Below are 21,883 nucleotides of genomic sequence, written 5' to 3'. Positions count from 1 at the left end.
ATATTTTTTGCATGACATTTTTGATTTCAAAGGTTAACAGTAAAAATAGAAAACTTAAGTAAAATTATTCACATGTGTCAGAAAATTTCTTTCGGATTCATTTGAGACATATTAAACTTTTTAGAGATCTGTAAATCCTGAGTTTAAGCGCAAATTCGACGCTCAAAACTCCTACTTTGGGTATATGATTCTAATTCTTACGGATAAGACATTTATCTAATTTTGATCAGTTCCACAGATATAGCCTTACCCTGCACAGTACTCATTGCACTTTGCTCTTGATAAATATATACTCTTAGAGTTATCTACTCTTTTGCTCTTAGAGCATTATTATACAATTAGTTTCATGCAAGAGCTTTAAGAGCCAAACGGATTTTTATAGAGTGTGCAGCAATAACGTGCAATTAGAACGAGTCAAAAAAGACACAAAAAAATTTCAGGTATAATTTTAAACTAAGTAGTGATAGCCAGAAAATATGGAAAGGGAAGACGACATTATAGCAAATACTTTTACTAGACACTTATTTATTGAAATGGGTCTGTTTACATTACACAATTGCAATCTGCAATTGCACAATTGAAATCATTGGACTTTTAAAAGTTGTAACTTGATTCTGAAGGTCGTCTTCCTTTTTCAGAGTTTTCTGGTTATCATTGTATCCCAAAAGGATGATTCTTTAAAGACGACTATTAAACTCTTTAAATTTTCCGATCTGAAAACTGATAGTCTTGATTTTCGGTTTCCGCCCAAAATATAGTTTTATTAATTAACTAGCTACTTTTGCAATGATTAAAACAAACATATGATCCATGAATGTAAGGTACCTTGCATAAAGGTTTAGTTCTAGCTCAATTGCTGAATTTTGATATTGAATTGAGGAAAATTATATAATAAACTAGATAATTTGACAAAGAAAAAAGTGACATAATTGTACATGCATAAGTTTTCAATAGCTGATTTTTTTCAATTGTGTAAAAATTGTTTTTTTTTCCCCTTTTGGCGTAGAAAAATTTAATAAATTTAAAACTCAAAATTCCTATATTTAAAATTTTCTCTTTTTTTCTTATCTCCCAGCTCTTATTTAACAAAGTATGTGGCTTGGGGAATCCCCTTTACATAAATGTGAACTAATCAGCAGTGTAATACACACATGTCATAGCCTGCCATCATTTCGTATTAAATTTAAGATATCGGAATCATTATTTGTGGAAAATATGTTTATATTTGACCAATGTGAGCCTCACTGATAATAACAATTAAAATGACTTCTTTTTGCAATATGTAAATAAAAAAAATTTAGATTTTGTCTTACAAATTTATTTACAGTGATAGGCGATTATATCAATACAATGAAGACGACTTCCCATTTAAATATTTATGTATATCGAGATTTTAAACAGCATATATACACAATCATAGAAGTATCGAAGCTGTCAGTTAAAAAGCTTTTCTTTGATTACTTATAAACTTGTAAATGCTAAAAAAGCTTGTTAACAATCAAAACTTAAAAAGTCGTCTTCATAATTCATTGTATTGATATAATCGCCTACCAATGTCTATCTAAGGGTTAAAATGAGTAGAAAAGTGTCAAGGCAACTAGGCATCGCGTTTCTAATTCCGGGTCTAATATAAAATCTAATTTAAAAAAGATTGTCTTTTAAGTCAGTTTATACATATTTAGAGGTCTCTGAATCAAAGTGAAATTAATTAATTAATTAATTATTAAGTATTTCTGATTTAATTTTGACTTCCATTATATTTTAGGGAGCACTGAGGGATAATATTAGCCTGCACAAATTATTCTTCTTTATTACATACAGGGTGTCCCATAAATGATTTATTTTTATTTTCAGTTAGAATGGGATCTGAGGATAATCAGTTGAAAATACTTAATGAGAAGTATTTGAAGAAATTCATCAAACAGTTCTGGTTGCAATCCATTCCGGAAATATGTGACGAAAAAGACTTAAGTTTAATCGAACCTGTGACTGAAATCCGTGAAGAATCTCCACATACAAGACTGGACCAAATGTCGTCTTCAGAAAAGACGACATCCAAACCGTTTCACAAAACTCACCGTCGTCTTCCATCCTACGGCAACATTAATGCTATATTTGCCAGCTAACGGTCAAACATTCAAAAGAAAACTACATGCAGGAAGAAATGAAAATTCATGTTTGCGCAATTAAAGATATCTTAGTCTCAGATTGTAAATATCTATAAATATATAATTTTGTTCAAAACAAAAGTTTAGTAATTTAATAAATGCATTTGAACAGTCATACCTTTTTTCCCTACAGAATATGATTGTTTAGATTTATATAAGCGTTATCACTTTGCAGTCCTTAGTCGACAGTTTGAAAATATCATTTTGTTGCTATTTGCATTTTTGCCTAGAGCAGAACATGGCATAAAGATTTGTAATAGATATTCTACTTTTTTACTTTTGTGAAACAATTTAAAGGGAGGAAGCGGAAAGGAGGGGTTTTTTAGTTCAAAAACTATACATAAGCTTTTTCATGTTTACAAATAAAGTACGCTTAAATAACGCCATAAAAACACAAAAACATCCTTTGGAAACTTTTCGTGCAAAATTGCGTTTAAAAAGAAATTTTATTATTTAAACGATATATTTCAAAATTGGTGGCAATATTTTGCTTTCAGTTTTTTGACCGACTAAAATCATGATACAGGACACCTTTCAAAAGTTGTTTATATTCGTACATATCTATTTTGAATTTATTGAAAACAAATAAGATGTGTTTTAAAATTTACTAATACTTTAATTGGAAATCGCGGATTTAACAGTTTGCCCCTATTCCAGAAAGGTATTTTACAATTTGACATATTAGAGATAAATTTGACATTGCATTTTCTCTTTTATACTTCTTCATAGGGGCATATGCGCTGTCAAAGAAAAAGTATTAAAAGACAACTCTGTAGATTTAAAGGTTGTTGAATTTAAAGGGAGTGTTCGCGAAAAATTAAAGGGGGTTTAGGCTTACGGCGAAAATTTATTGATGGTTTTCGTTACTTATCTACTTCTATCTGTTGCATTTATAAGGAAAACTTTGGTAAACACGACTCATACCGCGCGAAGAACGTAGCGTCCACACAAATTCAGAAAGTTGCAACATACGACTTGAAAAACAAATCAATTTAATTCCAAACAACCTACCTATTACAACCTATAATCATCGATTTTTTTCAACGCATTCGTATAAAGTTGATATTTCATAATATTTTTTTTTAAAAAAATATTATTTAGCTTACCACTTGTTTTCACTGCTGGTGGTGGATTTTCGAAAATTCCTGGAAAAATATCGTCTTCATTAGGAAAAATCCTCGGAAACAAGAATGAATGTTTCATTTTTCGCGAACACACCCTTTAAGTAGAAAAAAATCGAACGCATCTCGCCCTGAGCCCGCGATTTAAAAGCTTCGGCTCGAGTCTTAATTCCTTAAACCCAGCTTTAAGACCCAATCTTAGACCCAACTCTGACGACAGCTTGTGTCACGTGATTGACAGCTGCGAGATCTTAGGCTCGACTTAAGGAGTTAGGCCCAATGAAAATAAAACCGACCTTGGTTGGTTTTACTGAAGAATAAGGCTCAATGTTGGGTCTTATTCTCATCAAAACTCGGAATGCACCAATTCCAACTATGAAAATCCGCCAAATACAACATTAAACCGGTTTTATGAACTAAATTCTGTTGAAAAATAGATGCAACTTAAATTTGCAAGCCCGAGCCGTAAATAAGGCTCAACAACAGCTTAGACCCGAGTCGTATTTTCTTGAATTTTTTAAATCGCCGGCTCTGGTTAGTCTAGGGTGTACCAAATTTATTATAACTAGCTGAAATGCCCGGCGTGTTGCCCTGATCACTCATAGTTACTCCCATCGTTTCGCCACGCTTGGTCTTAAATCATGAATTTTCAAATTTTCTAAATAAAAATCCACATCGTTTCGAGGAAATCGTTTAAATTACTTACTCAGTGACAAAATTTAAAAAAGATCTGTTGTAAAGAAATGTATTAAATTTTCATGTTTTTCGTGGATTTACATTTCGGAAGAAATATACCGATATATAAAACCAAATAAATCCTAATTTTTAATGAACAATTTCGAGTTATCTCCTCATACTATCTGCGACTCGATTGCTCCAATATTCCGATATTTCCATGAACATTATTTAAGTCGAGTTACTTTAAAACAGATTTAGATATCTTGTTAGCTTAAAATGTATACAAAACAATCGTTTTTTCTCTATTACAGTGAATATAGAAGAGGGGTCACTTGAAATTATGTTTCTAGTTCTTTTAACATTAAGTTAATTTCAAGAACTAAAATCCCAGATTTTAAAAGGTTAATGTTTGAAATAATTTTTAAGATTTTTAATCATAGCATCAAAACTAGGACAAAATAACATCTCAGCTGATTATAACGATTAAAAAACAGATTAACAGTCTTTATTGTTTATTTATAAACAAAGAACTGGTTTTATCACCATCAATATATAATTATAGTCAGCACACTTTCAGTCTTTGATAAAGCACAGTGCTAGGTTAAGCCTAAAACAATTTTATAAATTGCGTTCAATTTTCAGATTTGCTAAACAAGAAATTCACATTTTTTCTAACTTTGATTAACAACCGATTATAAAAATAAAACTGATTAAAATTCACCCCAAAACAATATTTTTGAATATTTTTTTTTACAACAATATCATTGCAACTCATGGAATCCGAGTAAAAGTGTAGATAACATTAAATGACAAATAAGCTTATCACATTTAAGTATAAAACATAACAATTGATTTAATACATCAACTGAAAATAACATTAAAAACACTAAAATAACTAAACGCATAATTTTCATCTGATTTTTTTCAAGTTTATCACTGGAAAATAAATATTTTGTTTTTTTACGTTTACAGTACACTTGAGGTACAGTACAGTAGAGGTACAGTTTCCATTGAATAGAGTGAGTACATAAAAAGCAGTACATAACTACAAGTTGCACTTAAATAGGATTCTTCAGCATTCGCTTACACCTATAATAATAATGATAATGATAATGATAATGATAATGATAATGATAATGATAATGATAATGATAATGATAATGATAATGATAATGATATTGATATTGATAATGACAATGACAATGAAAATGAAAAAAGTTAATTCTCCCCGCCCCCTAGCTCAGGAACTATATTCCAGGAGGGAGATACACCCTCTTCAACCATCCGACAGAACTTGCTATATCTAAAAAAAAAATTTATTAACACTAACAAGTATTTTAAAGAGACACTCAGTCCGACCTTAACTCATTAACCGAAACCGATTTGCCTCAAATTTAGATTGAGGAACTCGATAGAACCATGGAAATGTTTTAAGCTTGATTTAAAGTTCTATGTTGGTTGACTTTTTTACAGAAAGTGTAGTTTCCATGCATGGCTATGTTTCAATGCAGGCAGCTGTGAATAAAATATTAGGATTGATTTAACATTAGTAATATGTTTATACATCGTATAATTACTTAGTTAGAGCAAAAATATGTTTACCAATAGAGTAACGAATAAGTCCTCAAAATAAAAAGTATCTTTACAACTTTTAAAAATAATAAATGAACAAATGGACAAAAGAACAAATGAACAAATGAACAAATAAACACAGGAACAAATGAACAAATGAACAAATGAACAAATGACCAAAGGAACAAATTAACAAATGAACAAATGAACATAGAACAAATGAACACAGGAACAAATGATGAAATAAGGAAATGATGAGATGATGGGTTGATGAGATGATTAGATGATTATATGATGAGAAGATTAGATGATGAGAAGATTAGATGAATAAAAAATTAATACCTGCAATATTCATTGAACGTCATGACAAAACATTTATCCTCTATGCAGGCGACTGATGTGTGGTCCCTACAAGAATATAAATCATTATTTGTTATTTGTTATTTAGAAATAAATTTTGCAAACAAGTTTTGGAAGTCGCCACTCGCAATTAAATATTGTCCATAATTCTTAAAAATAATTTAGGGAATGTTTGATAATTTTGCGCGGCATTTCAAAAACCAACACCACAATATCCACATTTATAATACTTTCTGGAAAATCTAGAAAAAGGCACAAAACCTGTATCTGGATCCAGGTCAATTTTTTCAAGGCGAATCCATAATCCCCAGTATCAAAATGAAATGAATAGATCTTCAGGTTGTCTGCCTATATCTGTGTTATAATACCTGTGTTTGCTAGCAAATACTGCTATGAATAGATCTTCAGGTTGTCTGCCTATATCTGTGTTATAATACCTGTGTTTGCTAGCAAATACTTCTATAGGAAGATCTTCAGGTTGTCTGCCAATATCCGTGTGTTCAGGTCGATAAAACCATAGAATACTCATCATCATTTCACCTAAGAGTAAAATGACGTTGTAATTTCCAGTAATCATCTATTAGTGCTCTTGACACTATTATCTGATCCTTGATTTGGATGATAGTATAGTTATTCCTGCTGGGGTTGTACAAAGTCATAGAGTACAATTGATTATTGGAAAAAATGCCACGCTATAAAAAGACAGTCACGTGCACAGACCCTTAACCACCGCCACCCCCTCCCCCCATTTTCTCTTTCGATAAATAAAATATTAATAATATATAAGAATATGTTGAATAAACAAAATATCTTGTTACATTTTGATTCGACTAAAAAAGAAAATTAGATTTTATGATTGCTTACCATCTTCAGGATTCTCCCATAGAGCTGTCACCTTTGCAATAAATGGAACATCTTTTTTCCTGAATAATCATTTAATCAATCAATCGAATCGACACTTTTTAAATCAATCCCAATTTAATCGGCCAATCAATCTCACATATACTGATAATGATATATCTTCTTTAAAACCCCTTCCTCCCGAATGTACTATGTAGTTTAGTAAATTTATTTTTGCTTTTTCAACATTGAAAACACTGGTAGGTGAATTTCAATTTCTTAACGCCTAATACCCCGAAAATAAGTGCAAAAGTTTGATTTATCATTCAAAGAAATAATCTTAGTCTTGTGCAGCAGATGAAAGACAGAATGAATTAAGGGTAATAGGATGTATAAGTGAAAGGTTGAATAGGTGTAAGGACTAATGAAAGGATGATTGAAAGGATTATTGCAAGGATGAATCGATAAAGGTAAATGAAAGGAAGAATAGATAGATGACATAATGAATGAATTTGAATTTAAAAGACGTCCTTCTATTCCAGAATTCAGAGTTTGCTGGTTCTGACTGTATGAATGATAAAGATATATTCACCTGTTTCCTGAAGCTAAAAGAATACAGTCCTTAATCTTTACTTCTTCATCTCCTTCATCATGCCGCATACACTGGTAGGTGATACGGTCCACAGGATAATCTTCATTCTAGATTAGATTAATATTAATTTATAGCAGTACAGTACAGGAATACATCAGTACAGTACAAGATTACATATGCCGCATACACTGGTAGGTGATACGGTCCACAGGATAATCTTCATTCTAGATTAGATTAATATTAATTTATAACAGTACAGTACAAGATTACATATGCCGCATACACTGGTAGGTGATTCGGTCTACCAGATAATCTTCATTCTAGATTAGGTTAATATTAGTTTATAGCAGTACAGTACAAGATTACATATGCCGCATACACTGGTAGGTGATACAGTCCACAGGATAATCTTCATTCTAGATTAGGTTAATATTAATTTATAGCAGTACAGTACAGGAATACATATGCCGCATACACTGGTAGGTGATACGGTCCACAGGATAATCTTCATTCTAGATTAGGTAAATATTAGTTTATAGCAGTACAGTACAAGATTACATATGCCGCATACACTGGTAGGTGATACGGTCCACAGGATAATCTTCATTCAAGATTAGGTTAATATTAGTTTATAGCAGTACAGTACAAGATTACATATGCCACATACACTGGTAGGTGATACGGTCCACAGGACAATCTTCATTCTAGATTAGGTTAATATTAGTTTATAGCAGTACAGTACAAAATTACATATGCCGCATACACTGGTAGGTGATCCGGTCCATGGGATAATCTTCATTCTAGATTAGGTAAATATTAGTTTATAGCAGTACAGTACAAGAATACATATGCCGCATACACTGGTAGGTGATACGGTCCACAGGATAATCTTCATTCTAGATTAGGTAAATATTAGTTTATAGCAGTACTGTACAGTAAAGTACTGTACAGTACACTGCCATATTGTACAGAACACTTAAGTACAGTACAATACAGTGCAGAGCCGGAAATTAAAGAACGTATCGTTGACCGAAACTCACGAGTTTCCTTTTGGAGTTAATACATTTGCGTAGATTTTAATTTCAGAAATCAGAAAACAAAAAGAGGATGTAAAGAAACCACACAAAATGGTATTTCTGAACACAAATATTGTTATCTACAAAACTACCTGACCTCATTCATGAAACTGGGTTTCATTACGAGACTCTGTCTCGGGCTAGCACATAAAATTACAGTACAGTGCGGTTAAGAAAAAAAACATCAAGTACAATCCAATGAAATACATTACAATTAAATAAAGTACACTAGTTGTACTCAATGATATTCTTTTGTCAAGATTTTGTACAATTTCATCCAAACAATAAAAACTGATAAAGACAGAAAGGATTTGTATCTGTCACATTGTTTAACATGTCTGTATATATCTACACAGTATAGGTATACATTTTTTTAAAGGAAAGAGTGGGGGGGGGGGGAACTAAGCTTTTACATTAAAAATTATCTTTTTTAACTAACACATTTCGAGAGGAAACATTTGTTTCTTTAAAAAAATCCTATCAACGAATTGAGAAACCTAACAAAAATAATTAATTCTTATTTTTATTAAACTATTTTTTTATCTATAAATCTTTTAATTTCAAATATAAGAGAAAATCTCCAATTTCAACGGATTATAATCTATTATCTGATACTGAAGATTCACGTTGAGAATTCTAATTTTTTTTATAAAAACTGTAATGAGATGAAAAAGAAAGAAAATATAAAATTTTTAAGTTTTATTATACATTTGTTGATTTGTTACGACAAGGGATTTCTACAAACTCTGATTGTCTAAATCCATATTTGCATTTGCAACCCACTGTTAGGTATTTCTAACTATTTCTGTTAGGTATTTCTAACTATGAGTTCTGTTAGGTATTTCTAACTGAGTTCTGTTAGATCAAAGTTTGAAATATCTAAGGTTTACTAATCAGCTTCCAAATTTGAGTTTGAGGCAAAGATTCAATTCCTTCGGTGATATTTTTTTTCAAAACCCATAAAAGTTAAAAGAAATAAAAATTCTAGACTATTCTAGAATATAAAATTGAAGAACATATAAACAGATTTTCATGTTATTTTCAGTGCATAACTTGATATCAATCTTTGTTGTCAGTTCGTTGAATTCAAATTGAATTTAGAATTTTCTTCTTGAGATTCATTCTTTAACGAAACTTCTTCCCTGACTTTTAACTCGTAAACTAACTGTTAACTAGAGAAAAGTTTAAGAGAAAATAAAACAGTGCGACATCACTAGTACAACTTTAAGACGTCGTAGCATCTAGTTATTTTGTTTCCGAAAAATGTACGCACACGTATGAGAAAAACAAATTTATTCGGATACATATTAGAAATATTTTAGTTTAAAGTCTCCTATAAACATTTCCAAACAAAAATAAAAAGGATTGGTGAACTCTATGAAAAAAACTTTGTAGTATTTACAAAATGTTATTGAATATTGTCAAAAGTTATGCTTAGTGGACAATTTTTTACAGAAATCACAATTTGTTCGGTGGGATTCAGACTCGGCTTAAAGAGGCTTAGCTCGTAATACATTGGTTTTGAACGGAAGAAAATTGAGCGAAATAAATCTTTATTTTCATCCCAATATTTCATCCTTGAAGAAAGAAGAGACAAATATTAAAAAAATTCTAAATGACATGAAAAAGAAAATGTCATGTCCAGATTTGCAGCAAATGGGTCATATACATCTTATATTTTTAATAAAAAAGTTAATCAAAAATATATTTTACTAAGTTTTTAACTTTTAGTATTTTTAAGAATCCCCAACTCCAGCTGGAGAATTGATTCTAGATGCTCCAAAAATAAAATGGGACATCAAAAGGCAAGTTTGCAACCTTTTTTGAAACTTTTAACAACAAAAATCAATAATAATAATAAACCCTAAATTAACGCGAAAACATGCCTTACACCTTGGGGAATGATATTGAAAAGGTAAAGCTGGGAAACAAAAAATGATTTCCAAGAAAATATACGCCCCTGGTAAACAAAACTTTTTTGAGATGATTTCTTCAACAAAATCATTTCTAATGCTAGGCATCAAACATAATTAGTTTGCCAAAGTCTGGAATAAATTGAGTCTCTAGGTTTACAACAAATTATCAGTTAACTGTAAAATTATTATAAAATTTCATAATATAAAACAAAAATATTTATTATTTCGAGTAAGTTCAAGCTTATTATTAAGCATTGCTGAAAAAATTATGAAAGATAAACAAATCTTTTGAATAATTTGATCTATATTTATATGATAATGGCTATTTACCCCCCAACCAACCAACTCCTTTTTCGTAGACTAAGAGATAATACATTATATGTTCAATAAAGCTGTCATTACCACGGGAAGGGGGGGGGGTACATGTCAACGGAATAAGAAATTTTCATTATTTTTATTTTCCCATTATTTATCAGTTTATCAAAACTTTGAGATGCCATATTCCAGAAGTATCATATTTGTAATTTAAAAAAAGAAAGATCGGTTAAAACTCATGTTAGCTCTAAAAAAAAATGTACATGTAGCTTAAAATTATGCATAAATATAATTGAAAGTTATGACGATTAGATTGTATAAAACCCAGAATATAAAGATGTATATAAATATATGTATAAGTTATGATGTGTATATTGTATGTAAAGAGTATAAAATATTAGGTTTAATGGTTTATATATTCTACATTATTGAACACAAAATAACTTTATACAAAGTAATATATTTTATTCAGAAAAGTTTTAATGTTTCAATGGAATTTAACATTTTCTGCTTAAAATGTTTTCTTATTTTGACGATTTACATTTTTGACAGTTACATTTAAAAATCATAAAAAAAATTTTATCTTAGAAATTCTTGTTTAAATTTTAAAATTTCTAAAAATAAACATTTCCAACAGTTTCTGAACTTTTGAAAGTTTTCAGATTAGCACAACAGTTTCCCCGCAAGAAGTATCAATACACATTTTCCTGTTCTTAAACAATTCATCATGGCTGTTATTTGACGCAGTCTTAGCTGTTTCTTGGAGCATTTTTTGCTGTTTCTTGGAGCATTCTTTGCGTTTTTTTTGAGCCTTCTTTGCTGTTTCATGGAGCATTATTTGCTGTTTCTTGGAGCATTCTTTACTGTTTTTTGGAGCCTTCTTTGCTGCTTCAAGGAGCATTCTTTGCTGTTTCATGGAACATTCTTTGCTGTTTCTTGACGCATTCTTAGCTCTGCTCGGAGCCTTCTTTGCTGTTTTTTGAAGCAATCTCTCCTGTTTCTTGGAGACTTCTTTGCTGTTTTGTGGAGCATTTTTGGCTGTTTAATTGCGTATTCTTTGCGATTTCTTGGAACTTTGGTGTTTCTAAGAGCCTTCCTTGCTGTTTCTTGAAGCATCATTTCTGTTTCTGACGCATTCTGCACTGTTTCTTGGAGCGTTCTTTGCTGTTTCTTGTAGAATTTATGGCTGGCTACTTCTTAGCGCATTCTTTTCACGGGTTTTAATAAATTTCTACTGAGCTTAATTTTAACCATTCTTGGCTGGTTCTAAAAAGCGACATTTTTGCGCATTATGGTTAATTTTGAGCTTATCATGAGATCTTTCCCCTTGTTTATCTTGGTTTAGCTGAGTTAAGGGTGCCCGGTGGGTTGTATTCAATTTAAAGACTGATACATGTTTATACTGCAGTACATATTAAATATTCATATATATATACTAGATACCAGTTTCTCATCCCCCCCCCCACAAACACTCAACAAGATCAGGGGGGAGGGGGGTAAAGGGGGGTATGTAAAGTAGGGGTGGAAGGGATTAAAAATGGAAATAGCATATGGGAGTGATTTTAAAAATAAAATAAAATTGAAATTGAAAGATATGCAAGATTGAATTATCAGGGGTCTATATTTTCAAGTAAATTAATCCCCCCCCTGATGTTAGGTCCATTTGTAAAGGTTTATTCGCTAAATTAAGGAAATTATAATTTTAGGGGAAAATAAATGTATTTTTGGGGTAAAAAGCATCAAATTATGTGAATTGGATCCAATTTTTTTCAAAATTTAACCCCTGTGAATAAAAGAAATAATTGAAAGGAAAAATGAGGGAGGAAGTATATATCACAGGAATGAACAACCAACTACACTCTCAGAAATGTCAAATTTTCATCTAAAACAGTTTGTTGGAGCACCACGCCGGAGCCAAATTTATCGTATTAGCACAATTCGTCAAATGTGTTGAATGACAAATTTTAATTAACAAAATTTGAAGAATATCTTATAAGTTTTTCGCGTTTGCTCTTTTAGATTTTTTTTTGCAATAGATTTATTTTAAATAAAAAAATAGAAAAAGACAATTAAAGATTGTTAAATTTAGACCAACGTACAGTTTCAGAAATGTCAAAGGAACTGACAAACAATTGTAACAAACTCTGATTTTCCAATACATATATCTTTTCCACCTCATGGTGTAAACCTTTGATATTTGACAAACTTAGATTCTTTTATATCATGGGTAGCCATGAATATTGGAAGGAAGGATGATTTGGATTGAATAATTGAAAGGAAAAATGAGGGAGGAAGTATATAACGAAAAGAATGATGGAATATTGGAACGAAGGATGATTTGGATTGAATAATTGAAAGGAAAAATGAGGGATAGGGTTTCCACGAAATGGCTAAATCTTTTGCGCAAAATTTGCGCTATTTTCGCGCAATTTTTTTTGCGAACTTTTGCGCTATTTTTGCGAATGAAGCGCAATGAGTTTTGCGCGGTTTTGCGCAATTTTTTTTGCGCAATTTGCGCAAAACTGGAAATATTTGTTGCGAAAGTTGCGCATGAAACGAAATTTCAGTTTTGCGCAATTTTTTTTGCGCAATTTGCGCAAAATGTAACTTTTTAGGCAAATTGTCAAAAATTGATATTCTAAGCTTAGAATTAAACAACTGAAGATTTATTCCATACATAAAAAAAATATTAACATACGAGTATAATAACGATTATACTACACTCAATTGGTTACTTCCAGTTACAAAAAGTTTAAATTAAGGGACCAAAATTAATAAAATAGAAATTAGAGAGTGTAAAACTTGGCATTATTTTAATCCTATTAAATAATTTCAAGTGACCCTTAAAAGCTTTGCCTAATCAAGTATGAATTATATTCTTAAATTTTTTTGAGGGGGGGGGCAAGGTTGAGGTATGCATTAAGGAATAGATTTGTTTATTGGTTTCCCTACACTGGTGTGTTGTAATACAAGTAAACAATGGTTTATTAGTTTCCTAGGATCGGAGCCTGCAACTTAAGACAGGGTATCCTTATTAAACCCAGTATCAGAAACCCAGTTTCATAAATTGGGTAAGAAACAATTGTTCAGAAAATTTTCTTTTATTGTAAATGCATTTACACCAAAATGTAAACTAAGGGGGTTTGTTCAGCGAACTTCTCTTAAAGTAACGGCTCAAAGCCAAACACTTTAGACAAGGTATTCTCATTAAACACAGTATCAGAAACCTAGTTTAGTGAATTGGTTAAGAAACTTTTGTGGATTTAAACCTTTTTTTCTAAAAATATTTTCTCCTAATATCGGGACATCCTTATACTGCAATCAAATCTAATTAACAGACATCTAGCAATTACTTACATGGAGATATACTTTGGCCACAACTCCTTCCCCCTTCCAGCGCCAGCCTCCTGAATTGACAGGAGGCTCCTTGCTCCTATCCTTCCAGGGGATGAGGGGTGCTCCAACTCCTACTTCTGAACCACGTTTACCTCCTACAAGAGGTTATATATCTAATACTTGCTCTCATTAAAGAAACAGAAGACCGTATTTCTTTTGAAAGAAAATGATGGCAGACATTTTTAATTTATTTTTGTTGTATTTTGTATATTTCCATTCCTGATTCTCTTTTCTTCTTCTCAACCTTCTCTCTTGATACTGATCTTTTACCCACATCTTAAAATATTAACAATAACATTAATGACAATGACAATGACAATGACAATGACAATGACAATGTAGGAATCCTTAAAAGAAATATCTGCCCCATTTAGTTGCTACCTGAACTATAGGGTATCGTTCCAAGACGAGGTTAGGCGAGGTGGCAGGTTTCAGTTGAAGACGACTTCTCTCCATTTCTCCACAGAGACCCATACTCATGCCAACCTGGCCAAATCAATCAATCAATTTACTTCACAAATTGTTAAATTTTCTATTTCATTCTCTTTTTGAAGTCAGAAGTGTTTCATAGTTGCTTTTGTTTTGTTTAAAAGTTATATAATTTTCTTGCATAGTTTTTTTATTTCTGTTACCCTTACCAAACGAAGGTAGAAATTTGAAAAATAAAATTCTCGCCAAAACTCTGGTTTAAGTATTGAAGAAAATAAAAAACACGAATTCCTGGTAAATCTTCGAAGGATTTGAGTCTTTGCCACAAACTCAAATGTTCGAATCCCTATATCTTGACAACCTGATAAATTAAACCTTTGATATTTCAAACTTATATTACTCAATCTTTTAGAGTTTATCGTTTGAAGTTGGGGTGTAAAGATATAGGGTTTGAAAAACCAGCGTTAGCGGCAAAGGCTCAATTCCTTTACTTGTCAATTCTCTTATTAAAGGTGAGCTTTCAAATGTGAATTATTTGCGATTTTTCCTTTTAATTAATCTGATTTTTTTTGTATATTACTCGTTAATTGAAGGTCAAGTTAATTTCTTTAAGTTTGAAATGATTAAAGTTTATAATCACAACTCCCTTTTATTATACATTTTTTTTTTATAAATCTTATATTAAAGCTTACCCGTTGTTTTGACTTCTGGTTGGAAAGGTTTGAAGGAAAAAGTTTAGGACGGTGTGGGGTTGATTTCTCCTCCAACCTTCTCTTGTTGTCAGGTGATCTAACCGGCTTGGGTCCAGATAATTTGGCTAATTTGAGGTCAGGTGATTTGACCGCATCAGCTGCTGTGCGGGCCATAGATGAGGAGATTCTACTTCCTGGGGTACTCTTCAGGGTCACCTACAATTCATTTTCTTTGGATAGATTAAACATTCCAAAGAATGTAGACACAGAATTTCTTCTGAATATATTTAGGGCTCCATCTTTCAGTCCAAGCGTGCCTCAGACATTGTCTGTGATCTATCTAACAAATGCTCCCATTCTCCATCAATTACGAAAACCAATTTGCTGAAGTTTTAACCTTATTTTCTAATCTTAAGATTCATGAAATATCTGTTTAAGCTGTTAACTGTCACTTTAAAAAAAAACTCGTTTCCATCATTACCTAGATTTGATCCAATCGTTGAAATCTCATAGAAAACTTATGCTTGAATAATAATGATTTGAATATTTTCTGTTTGAAAATAATTATTTTTATGCTGATTGTACATTGGAAAACATATTGATATTTCGTTAATTGTTATGAAAATTATATATAATCTGATGACTCAGTTTTTAATTGATTATTGAACTGATAAATTGATTTATTACAGAATTGATCAACTATTTGATTAATTATTTGATAAATAATTAAGTAACTAATAAACTATACTGGTTTGATTGATTTCTTCTGCATTTAAATAGTAGTTCATTTCGTTGAATAATTTGTTTGATTTGTTAATTGCTTAATTGATTGGTTTATAACTTATTTATGCCGTAAACAATTGATACTTTCTCAATATTCAACTGTTAAGAAAATTATATAATTTGATGATTTAGCTTGATTCAATTTTTCATTGATTATTAAACTGATAAATTGATTTATTACTGAATTGATCAAATATTAATGAACTTATTCAATGACTAATAAAGTAATAAATAAACTAAATGGGGCACTCAATTAATTACTGCTTGATTAATAAATTAGCTTATTAATTGATTGATTACTTGATTATAATTACTTTATCATTTATTTGAATTCTTTAAATTGATTGATATAATTTGATTGATTGATTACCTGTGGGGAGAGTACTGGAGGATCTCCATAGTTTAGATTCCTGGCAACCCTTTCTGGAGATTTCAACGAGTTGTCTCCTTGCTCCTGCACGAGCAGAGGTCTCTTCACCAGGCTAGCTTTAGGTTCCTTAGCAGTAGCTTTAGTTGGGCTCTTACAGGTCGGGGTCATAGAGGAGGCCAGGCGGAACAGTCCGTTGGGTAAACCAGGGTGACCAAATCCTGGAAATAAAATAATTTAAAAAAATTAATTTAAAGTGCTAATTTCCTAACAATTTATTTAACAGTTTTATTTAAAATTAAGATATTTCTGTATAACTGTAAACTCAAAATTTTTCTGTTCAAATGGGTGCTTTTCAAAACTAATAATTGCCGACTTGTTTAACTTCCTCCACCCATAAACCTTCCCTTGGGTTCTGTATATTGGAGCAAACGATTTGGCCAGATCGGTTCAGCCGTTTTCACATATTTTTTTTTAATGAAACAAACAGACGGACCGACAAGCAAAGTATTTATAAAGAAAACCCAAATTTGACAACAACAAAAAGACAAAATTGTTCTGAGAGAAAATAAATGTTTTCTAAGAGTCCCAGTGTACAGTTTATATATCATATATTACACAACTATAAAGAATGATTTATCAAAGACCGACATTAATTAGATCTATACATTTATATATATAGAGCTAGCTTTCATACAAATATAAATATATATTGTATATTCACAAATATATCTATTGTTCAACAAATCAAACATTCTTTTATAAAAAATTATAAAAAATATAAATATTTTTTCTCTTATCTTTCTTCTTTCTTCTCAATATTTATGTTAAAGGACAATGAACAATTTTTGTACTTTTGTAAATTGTTTATCACCTTCTTTAAATCAAGGATCAATTAAAATTACCCCTTTTTATAAGTGAATAAACGAAATACAATTTATTCAATTGTTGGATATTTAGATTTTGAGTCTGCCTACTTACCAAGAAATTATAATCATTGGAGTCCTAAAGGAGACCCCGGAGCCACATAATTTCATCAGAGACCCAAAACTTTTGATCAAATACCCGAAAACGTTGGTTGAAGACCTCAAGGGTTTTATGAAAATCTTGGGATCTCCGATAAAAAGCTTGGAATCTACGATAAAAAGCTTGGGATCTCCGATAAAAAGCTTGGGATCTCCGATAAAAAGCTTGGAATCTCCGATTAAAATCTAGGGGTCTCTAATAAAAATCTGAGGTCTCAAATGAAAGCTTCGGGTCTCTGATGAAAATCTAAGGGTCACCGATGAGATGACAGGGGGGGGGTCTCCGATAGTACGCCAAAGATGGTAATTTCTCCTCAAACTCAAAATTAAAATGTATAATAATAGTATGGCAGTACGCCAGTGTTTTTCCCCCGGAATCTTTAACTTAAATTAAGGGAAATCTCTTATTGGAAATGTAAAGTTTCTAAATAGGAATAATCACGCAACCTCTTTGAAATAAATCTCTACGTTTAACAGACTTCAAAGAAAACTGTAACTAGTCAATAACAAAGTGAACCTCCGTTTCAGAAGGGGCATGCCAGATTTTAAATAGTGCCTTTAAACCTTTATCTAATCAATATTGATAAAGAAATAGTCATTCAAAAAGTGTAGAATTATGACAATTTCTTTAATTGTTTCTATAGCAGACATCCAAATGATATTTTTTATAGAGAAACCGCATTTGAAAATAATCAATTCCCAAAGTTTAAAACATGGATTGGTTACTCAACATACCGTATTTAATCAGACTCACTACTTTATAAATAGTGGATCACTTTAAATTACGTCTCCAGTCCCTTTAAAAATCGTTGTTACCTGAGTTTGGAGCATCAGCTATATGAGGTGAAACAGTGGATATCTCCACCATATTCTTCCTTCTTGCTTCATCATACTGTCTGGATATAGGTCGCGGTATTCTTAAACCATCTCCTCCAAACCTTCTCAATCCCATTATACCTTCAGATGCTAGAGAAGGTCTTAAAGGCGATAGAGAAGATCTTGAAGTAGATAGAGACGGTTTAGCAGTTGGTAAAGAAGGTCTAGGTGAAGATGGTACCCGGATATGGGTTGATGATACTGCTGAAGGTAGAATTGATGCGGAACAGTTTATATCTCTATGAGTGTAGTTGTTTCCAGGTTGGCTTAGTCTAGAACTCAACTTATCTGTATCTTTAACCTAATAAAAATGTTCTTCTTCGTAAAACTAAGATTAAAAACTTCTCAAAGTAAATAAAAATATGTTATTTCTGAAAAAAATCTCTTAAATACTATAAATTATTTTTTATTTCCAGCAACTTTATCATTAGAATAGTAAAATTAAATTTACATTTATAATTCATATTTTCGGGGATTCTACCAAAAGAGATTAATCAATCAAAACTTCTAGTTTAATTACCAATTGAGAAAAAATGACAAATTTCTTTTCGCATTGAAAAATGTGCAATGATTTAATTTGCACAGTCGAAATATCAATGAAACCTTAAGAAACTGTATCGATAAAACTTTATAGCAATAAGTGGGTCTTCTTCCTTGGCTAAATATTAGAACATTTATTTCACTAAAATAGGATTGTGGCCTAATTCACCCTCTATTAATAGTCAGACATGTCAGATTTACAATAGTAACTTTTAAACCTTGTCTGAGCAAAGACGAAGAAGATATTCTCACTTTTGTAGCTGAAAATTTAATGCCTGGAATGCGCAAGTGAATTAGAATGTGTTCACTATATACTCAAGTCGCTAAGGCACTCAATATAATAAGGATATATCTATGTCCTCCCTGCTCGTATATAGGTATAAAATGTACCATTGTAAATCGGACAAATCAGTCTACATTTGGAAGGTCATATGAAATTATCTTTTTTTATAATTATATAAATAAAAAATAAAAGAAGAAATATTTTCCTTGGTTGTAACAGAAACATTGTTAAGGGAGAGTATTCTTTGTCTTTCAGGTTTAAGTAACATTTTGGATAGATTTTCAGTCTCCTTTGTATTCTTGTCAGAGATCTTTAGTTTATCTTCCAGCTCCACTCTTCCAGGTTTAGTAGCTTCATTCTTAGATCCTTTTAATCTTTCAGTGGTTTCCTTTCCTCGATCGTTATCTTTCTTAGTATCAATCACAATTTCAGCTTGGACATTGGTGTCTTCAGATGCATCAATGTCTATCACAGGTTCATGTTCAGTCTTTTTCTTTCGTACGTCGCGGAGGGAGGATGGTTTACTCTGGGTTAGGTTGGGTTTACACCTGGAGACAGATTGGATAGTTGACGAGCTACAAGATGATGATATGGAGAGGGACGGATGAGTGGATGAGGATGAAGATGATGAATATGATGAGTTGGATGAATAAAGGTTGGATGAGGGTTGGGATGAGTGTGTGTAAGATTGGATGGATGATACTGGTGACTGAATGTATGTCTGATATTGACGTTGTATCAACTGTTGTTGGAATGACTGTTGTTGTAAGTTCTGATGGAAATGTTGTTGTTGCTGTTGGGGAAGAACAGCAGCCACTAGACCCTGGCCAACAACAGGAGATTTGCCCGTTATGGGACCAACAACCTAAAACAAACAATAATAACATAACTTTTTAATATTGATAAAAAATGAGGGGAAAATTCTTTTTCTCAATATACGAGATTTTACTTTTTATTTAGTGAATATGTGCATGATATTCTTATTTCTAAAAAGTACTTCTATAAGATATATTTCCTTGTCCGATTGTTTAGTTTGTAACCAATAAACGTGAAAACCGCTAAACCCGATTGGGCCCAAATTGTTTGAATGACCACAAATGACCCCAGGAAAGATTTATTCGAATTTCGATTTTTTAAATCCCCGAAAAAAAATTGACAAATCAGCCAAAATATATTTTTTTTTGATACTTTAAGAGAAATTACCGCGGATAGAGCAACATTTTAAAGTTAAAATCAAAGATGGGCGCGAAGCGTCTTAGAAGCCTAGTATGTAAATATATTAACTGCATAAAACATGAAATGAATGAACAATTGAGGAAGAAAATAAAAGATTTTTGGTGGAAACTAAAGAGAATAAAATCAGAGTAATTAAGTGGATTATGTTCAGCTTAGATTACTTATTTATATTTTTTTTAATTTCAATTTTTCTCTGCAAACAATGTTTACATTGATTTAAAAAAAAATTTTAATCTGAAATTATTAATTTTCTTCCTCAATTCAAAATAATCTTATTTCCATGATGTAAACATGTTAGTAAATAGAAATATATTAGTTTAGGGGGATAAGAATAAGAACAGAAAAAAGCAAAAAACTCAGTTGAAGTCCTTAAAAATGTTGTCCTAAAAGTAAGCCTCATATGTAGAGCAGCCGGATGTCCGATTCTAAACGATACCCTTTAAATGACTTTAAATGACTTGCGCATTCATGCTTCCGAGAAAATATGCAGAATTTAACACGTGTTATCATTTTATGATAGAAAACCACAATGTATCTTTCTTATTGTTGCTCGTATAGAAAGTTAAAAAGGACTGTTGTGTATCAGATTCCGCTCTTGAAATAGAAGGACACTGTTTCTTTACACGTTCCCATTTCTATTAGTTTCATTCTGGTTCTAGCGGTACTCTTAACAGTATATTTACTATAGAGTAGAAATCTCTGCAAAGTCTGTTTGCTTAATTGTATTCCATATCAGAACTTTTTAACACCTTGACCGATTTGCCTCAAATTTTAGCTTGAATCTAAGTTGACATCTGTTATTGAAAACTTTTTATCCAGGCCTAGCTGGATTCCCAAACTGGAACTGTATATTCCAATTCCCCTTTGGGGAAATGAAGCATTGATAATATTACATACTTGAGACGTTTTGACACATTTATGGCAGCAGATCCACCGAATACTAAAGAATATTCTAGAAATGCCAAAAATAAATATATTTCTATTATTTATTATAATTCTTTAACATATTTGATGTTGATACATATTCATTCATTGAAAACTAGAACCAAAAATTAATCTAACGGTACCCTTAAGCTTTGTCTAAAAAGTATAAATTATATATCAATGTTATTAATTTTTCAATTGTAGGTTCTGCATACAAGTAACTTGCGTTTTCTACTACAGAATCACACACTTATAAACGTAGAAAAACGACATATCGTCCACATTATTGATCAGATAAAGGTTTCAAGGGTGGCGTTGTGAATCGGGCATTGACATCTTTGCATGGAGACACTTAAAACTACGCGTACAGTCCCTTTAAGTAAACCTGAACCTAAACCTAAACATACAGTGAGCAGACTGCCTCTGTTTTCCAAGAAACCAATCAAAAAATGCATTTTTATTCTAATCATCAATATATCAGTAATCAAACGTAATTTGATCTCAACAAAAACAATTTCTTGAAGCTCTATGCATTCGACCAATTTTAATAAATCAAAACTAATAGAAGTTGAAGATAATTTTAGAAAATTCTGATAAAAAACTTGTTATCATTTAATATTTCTATCATTAAATTGAAAATTTAAAGGAACTAGCATTGTAATTTCATGCCAGATTCACAACGGTACCCTACTGA

At 31.4% G+C, this 21,883-nt stretch overlaps 2 protein-coding genes and 1 long non-coding RNA gene across 3 annotated transcripts in view; 1 reads left to right on the top strand and 2 right to left on the bottom strand.

The window, feature by feature from the left end:
• The first annotated feature begins 206 nt into the window (after positions 1-206).
• Positions 207-2,283, top strand: LOC111701149 (uncharacterized). The gene is made up of 2 exons (XR_002765153.1): positions 207-440; positions 1,855-2,283. It is a non-coding gene; the product is annotated as an uncharacterized LOC111701149 (long non-coding RNA).
• Positions 2,284-5,185: 2,902 nt separating this feature from the next.
• LOC111701137 (bromo adjacent homology domain-containing 1 protein) lies at positions 5,186-14,307 on the bottom strand. The gene is made up of 7 exons (XM_023472300.1): positions 14,254-14,307; positions 13,996-14,129; positions 7,332-7,438; positions 6,764-6,822; positions 6,337-6,439; positions 5,882-5,947; positions 5,186-5,270 (listed from the first exon to the last, which is right to left on the bottom strand). The coding sequence occupies exons 3-7, from the start codon at positions 7,397-7,399 to the stop codon at positions 5,186-5,188; spliced, it is 381 nt and encodes a 126-aa protein (XP_023328068.1). The 5' UTR covers positions 7,400-7,438; positions 13,996-14,129; positions 14,254-14,307.
• A 74-nt stretch (positions 14,308-14,381) lies between these two features.
• LOC111701139 (uncharacterized) overlaps positions 14,382-21,883 on the bottom strand; it is a 53,822-nt gene continuing 46,320 nt past the window's right edge. Inside the window, exons 11-15 of the mRNA XM_023472302.1 lie at positions 19,235-19,894; positions 18,147-18,507; positions 16,309-16,526; positions 15,156-15,371; positions 14,382-14,520 (exon numbers count right to left, since the gene is read on the bottom strand). Of these exons, the coding sequence (XP_023328070.1) occupies positions 14,383-14,520; positions 15,156-15,371; positions 16,309-16,526; positions 18,147-18,507; positions 19,235-19,894 (1,593 nt within the window). The 3' untranslated portion in view covers position 14,382. The remainder of the gene's footprint in view (positions 14,521-15,155; positions 15,372-16,308; positions 16,527-18,146; positions 18,508-19,234; positions 19,895-21,883) is intronic.

This window comes from Eurytemora carolleeae, unplaced genomic scaffold (assembly GCF_000591075.1).
Source record: "Eurytemora carolleeae unplaced genomic scaffold, Eaff_2.0 scaffold85, whole genome shotgun sequence".
Taxonomy (NCBI): Eukaryota; Metazoa; Arthropoda; class Copepoda; order Calanoida; family Temoridae; genus Eurytemora; species Eurytemora carolleeae.
This window is presented reverse-complemented; position numbering and strand designations above follow the sequence as displayed.

Excerpts from the sequence above, each read along its gene's own strand:
- LOC111701137 (XM_023472300.1), bottom strand. The coding sequence starts at position 7,399 with ATGCGGCATGATGAAGGAGATGAAGAAGTAAAGATTAAGGACTGTATT. Across the intron at positions 6,823-7,331 it reads CTTTTAGCTTCAGGAAACAG|GAAAAAAGATGTTCCATTTA; the intron begins GTGAATATATCT and ends ATGATTATTCAG. Across the intron at positions 6,440-6,763 it reads ATGGGAGAATCCTGAAGATG|GTGAAATGATGATGAGTATT; the intron begins GTAAGCAATCAT and ends TTTTACTCTTAG.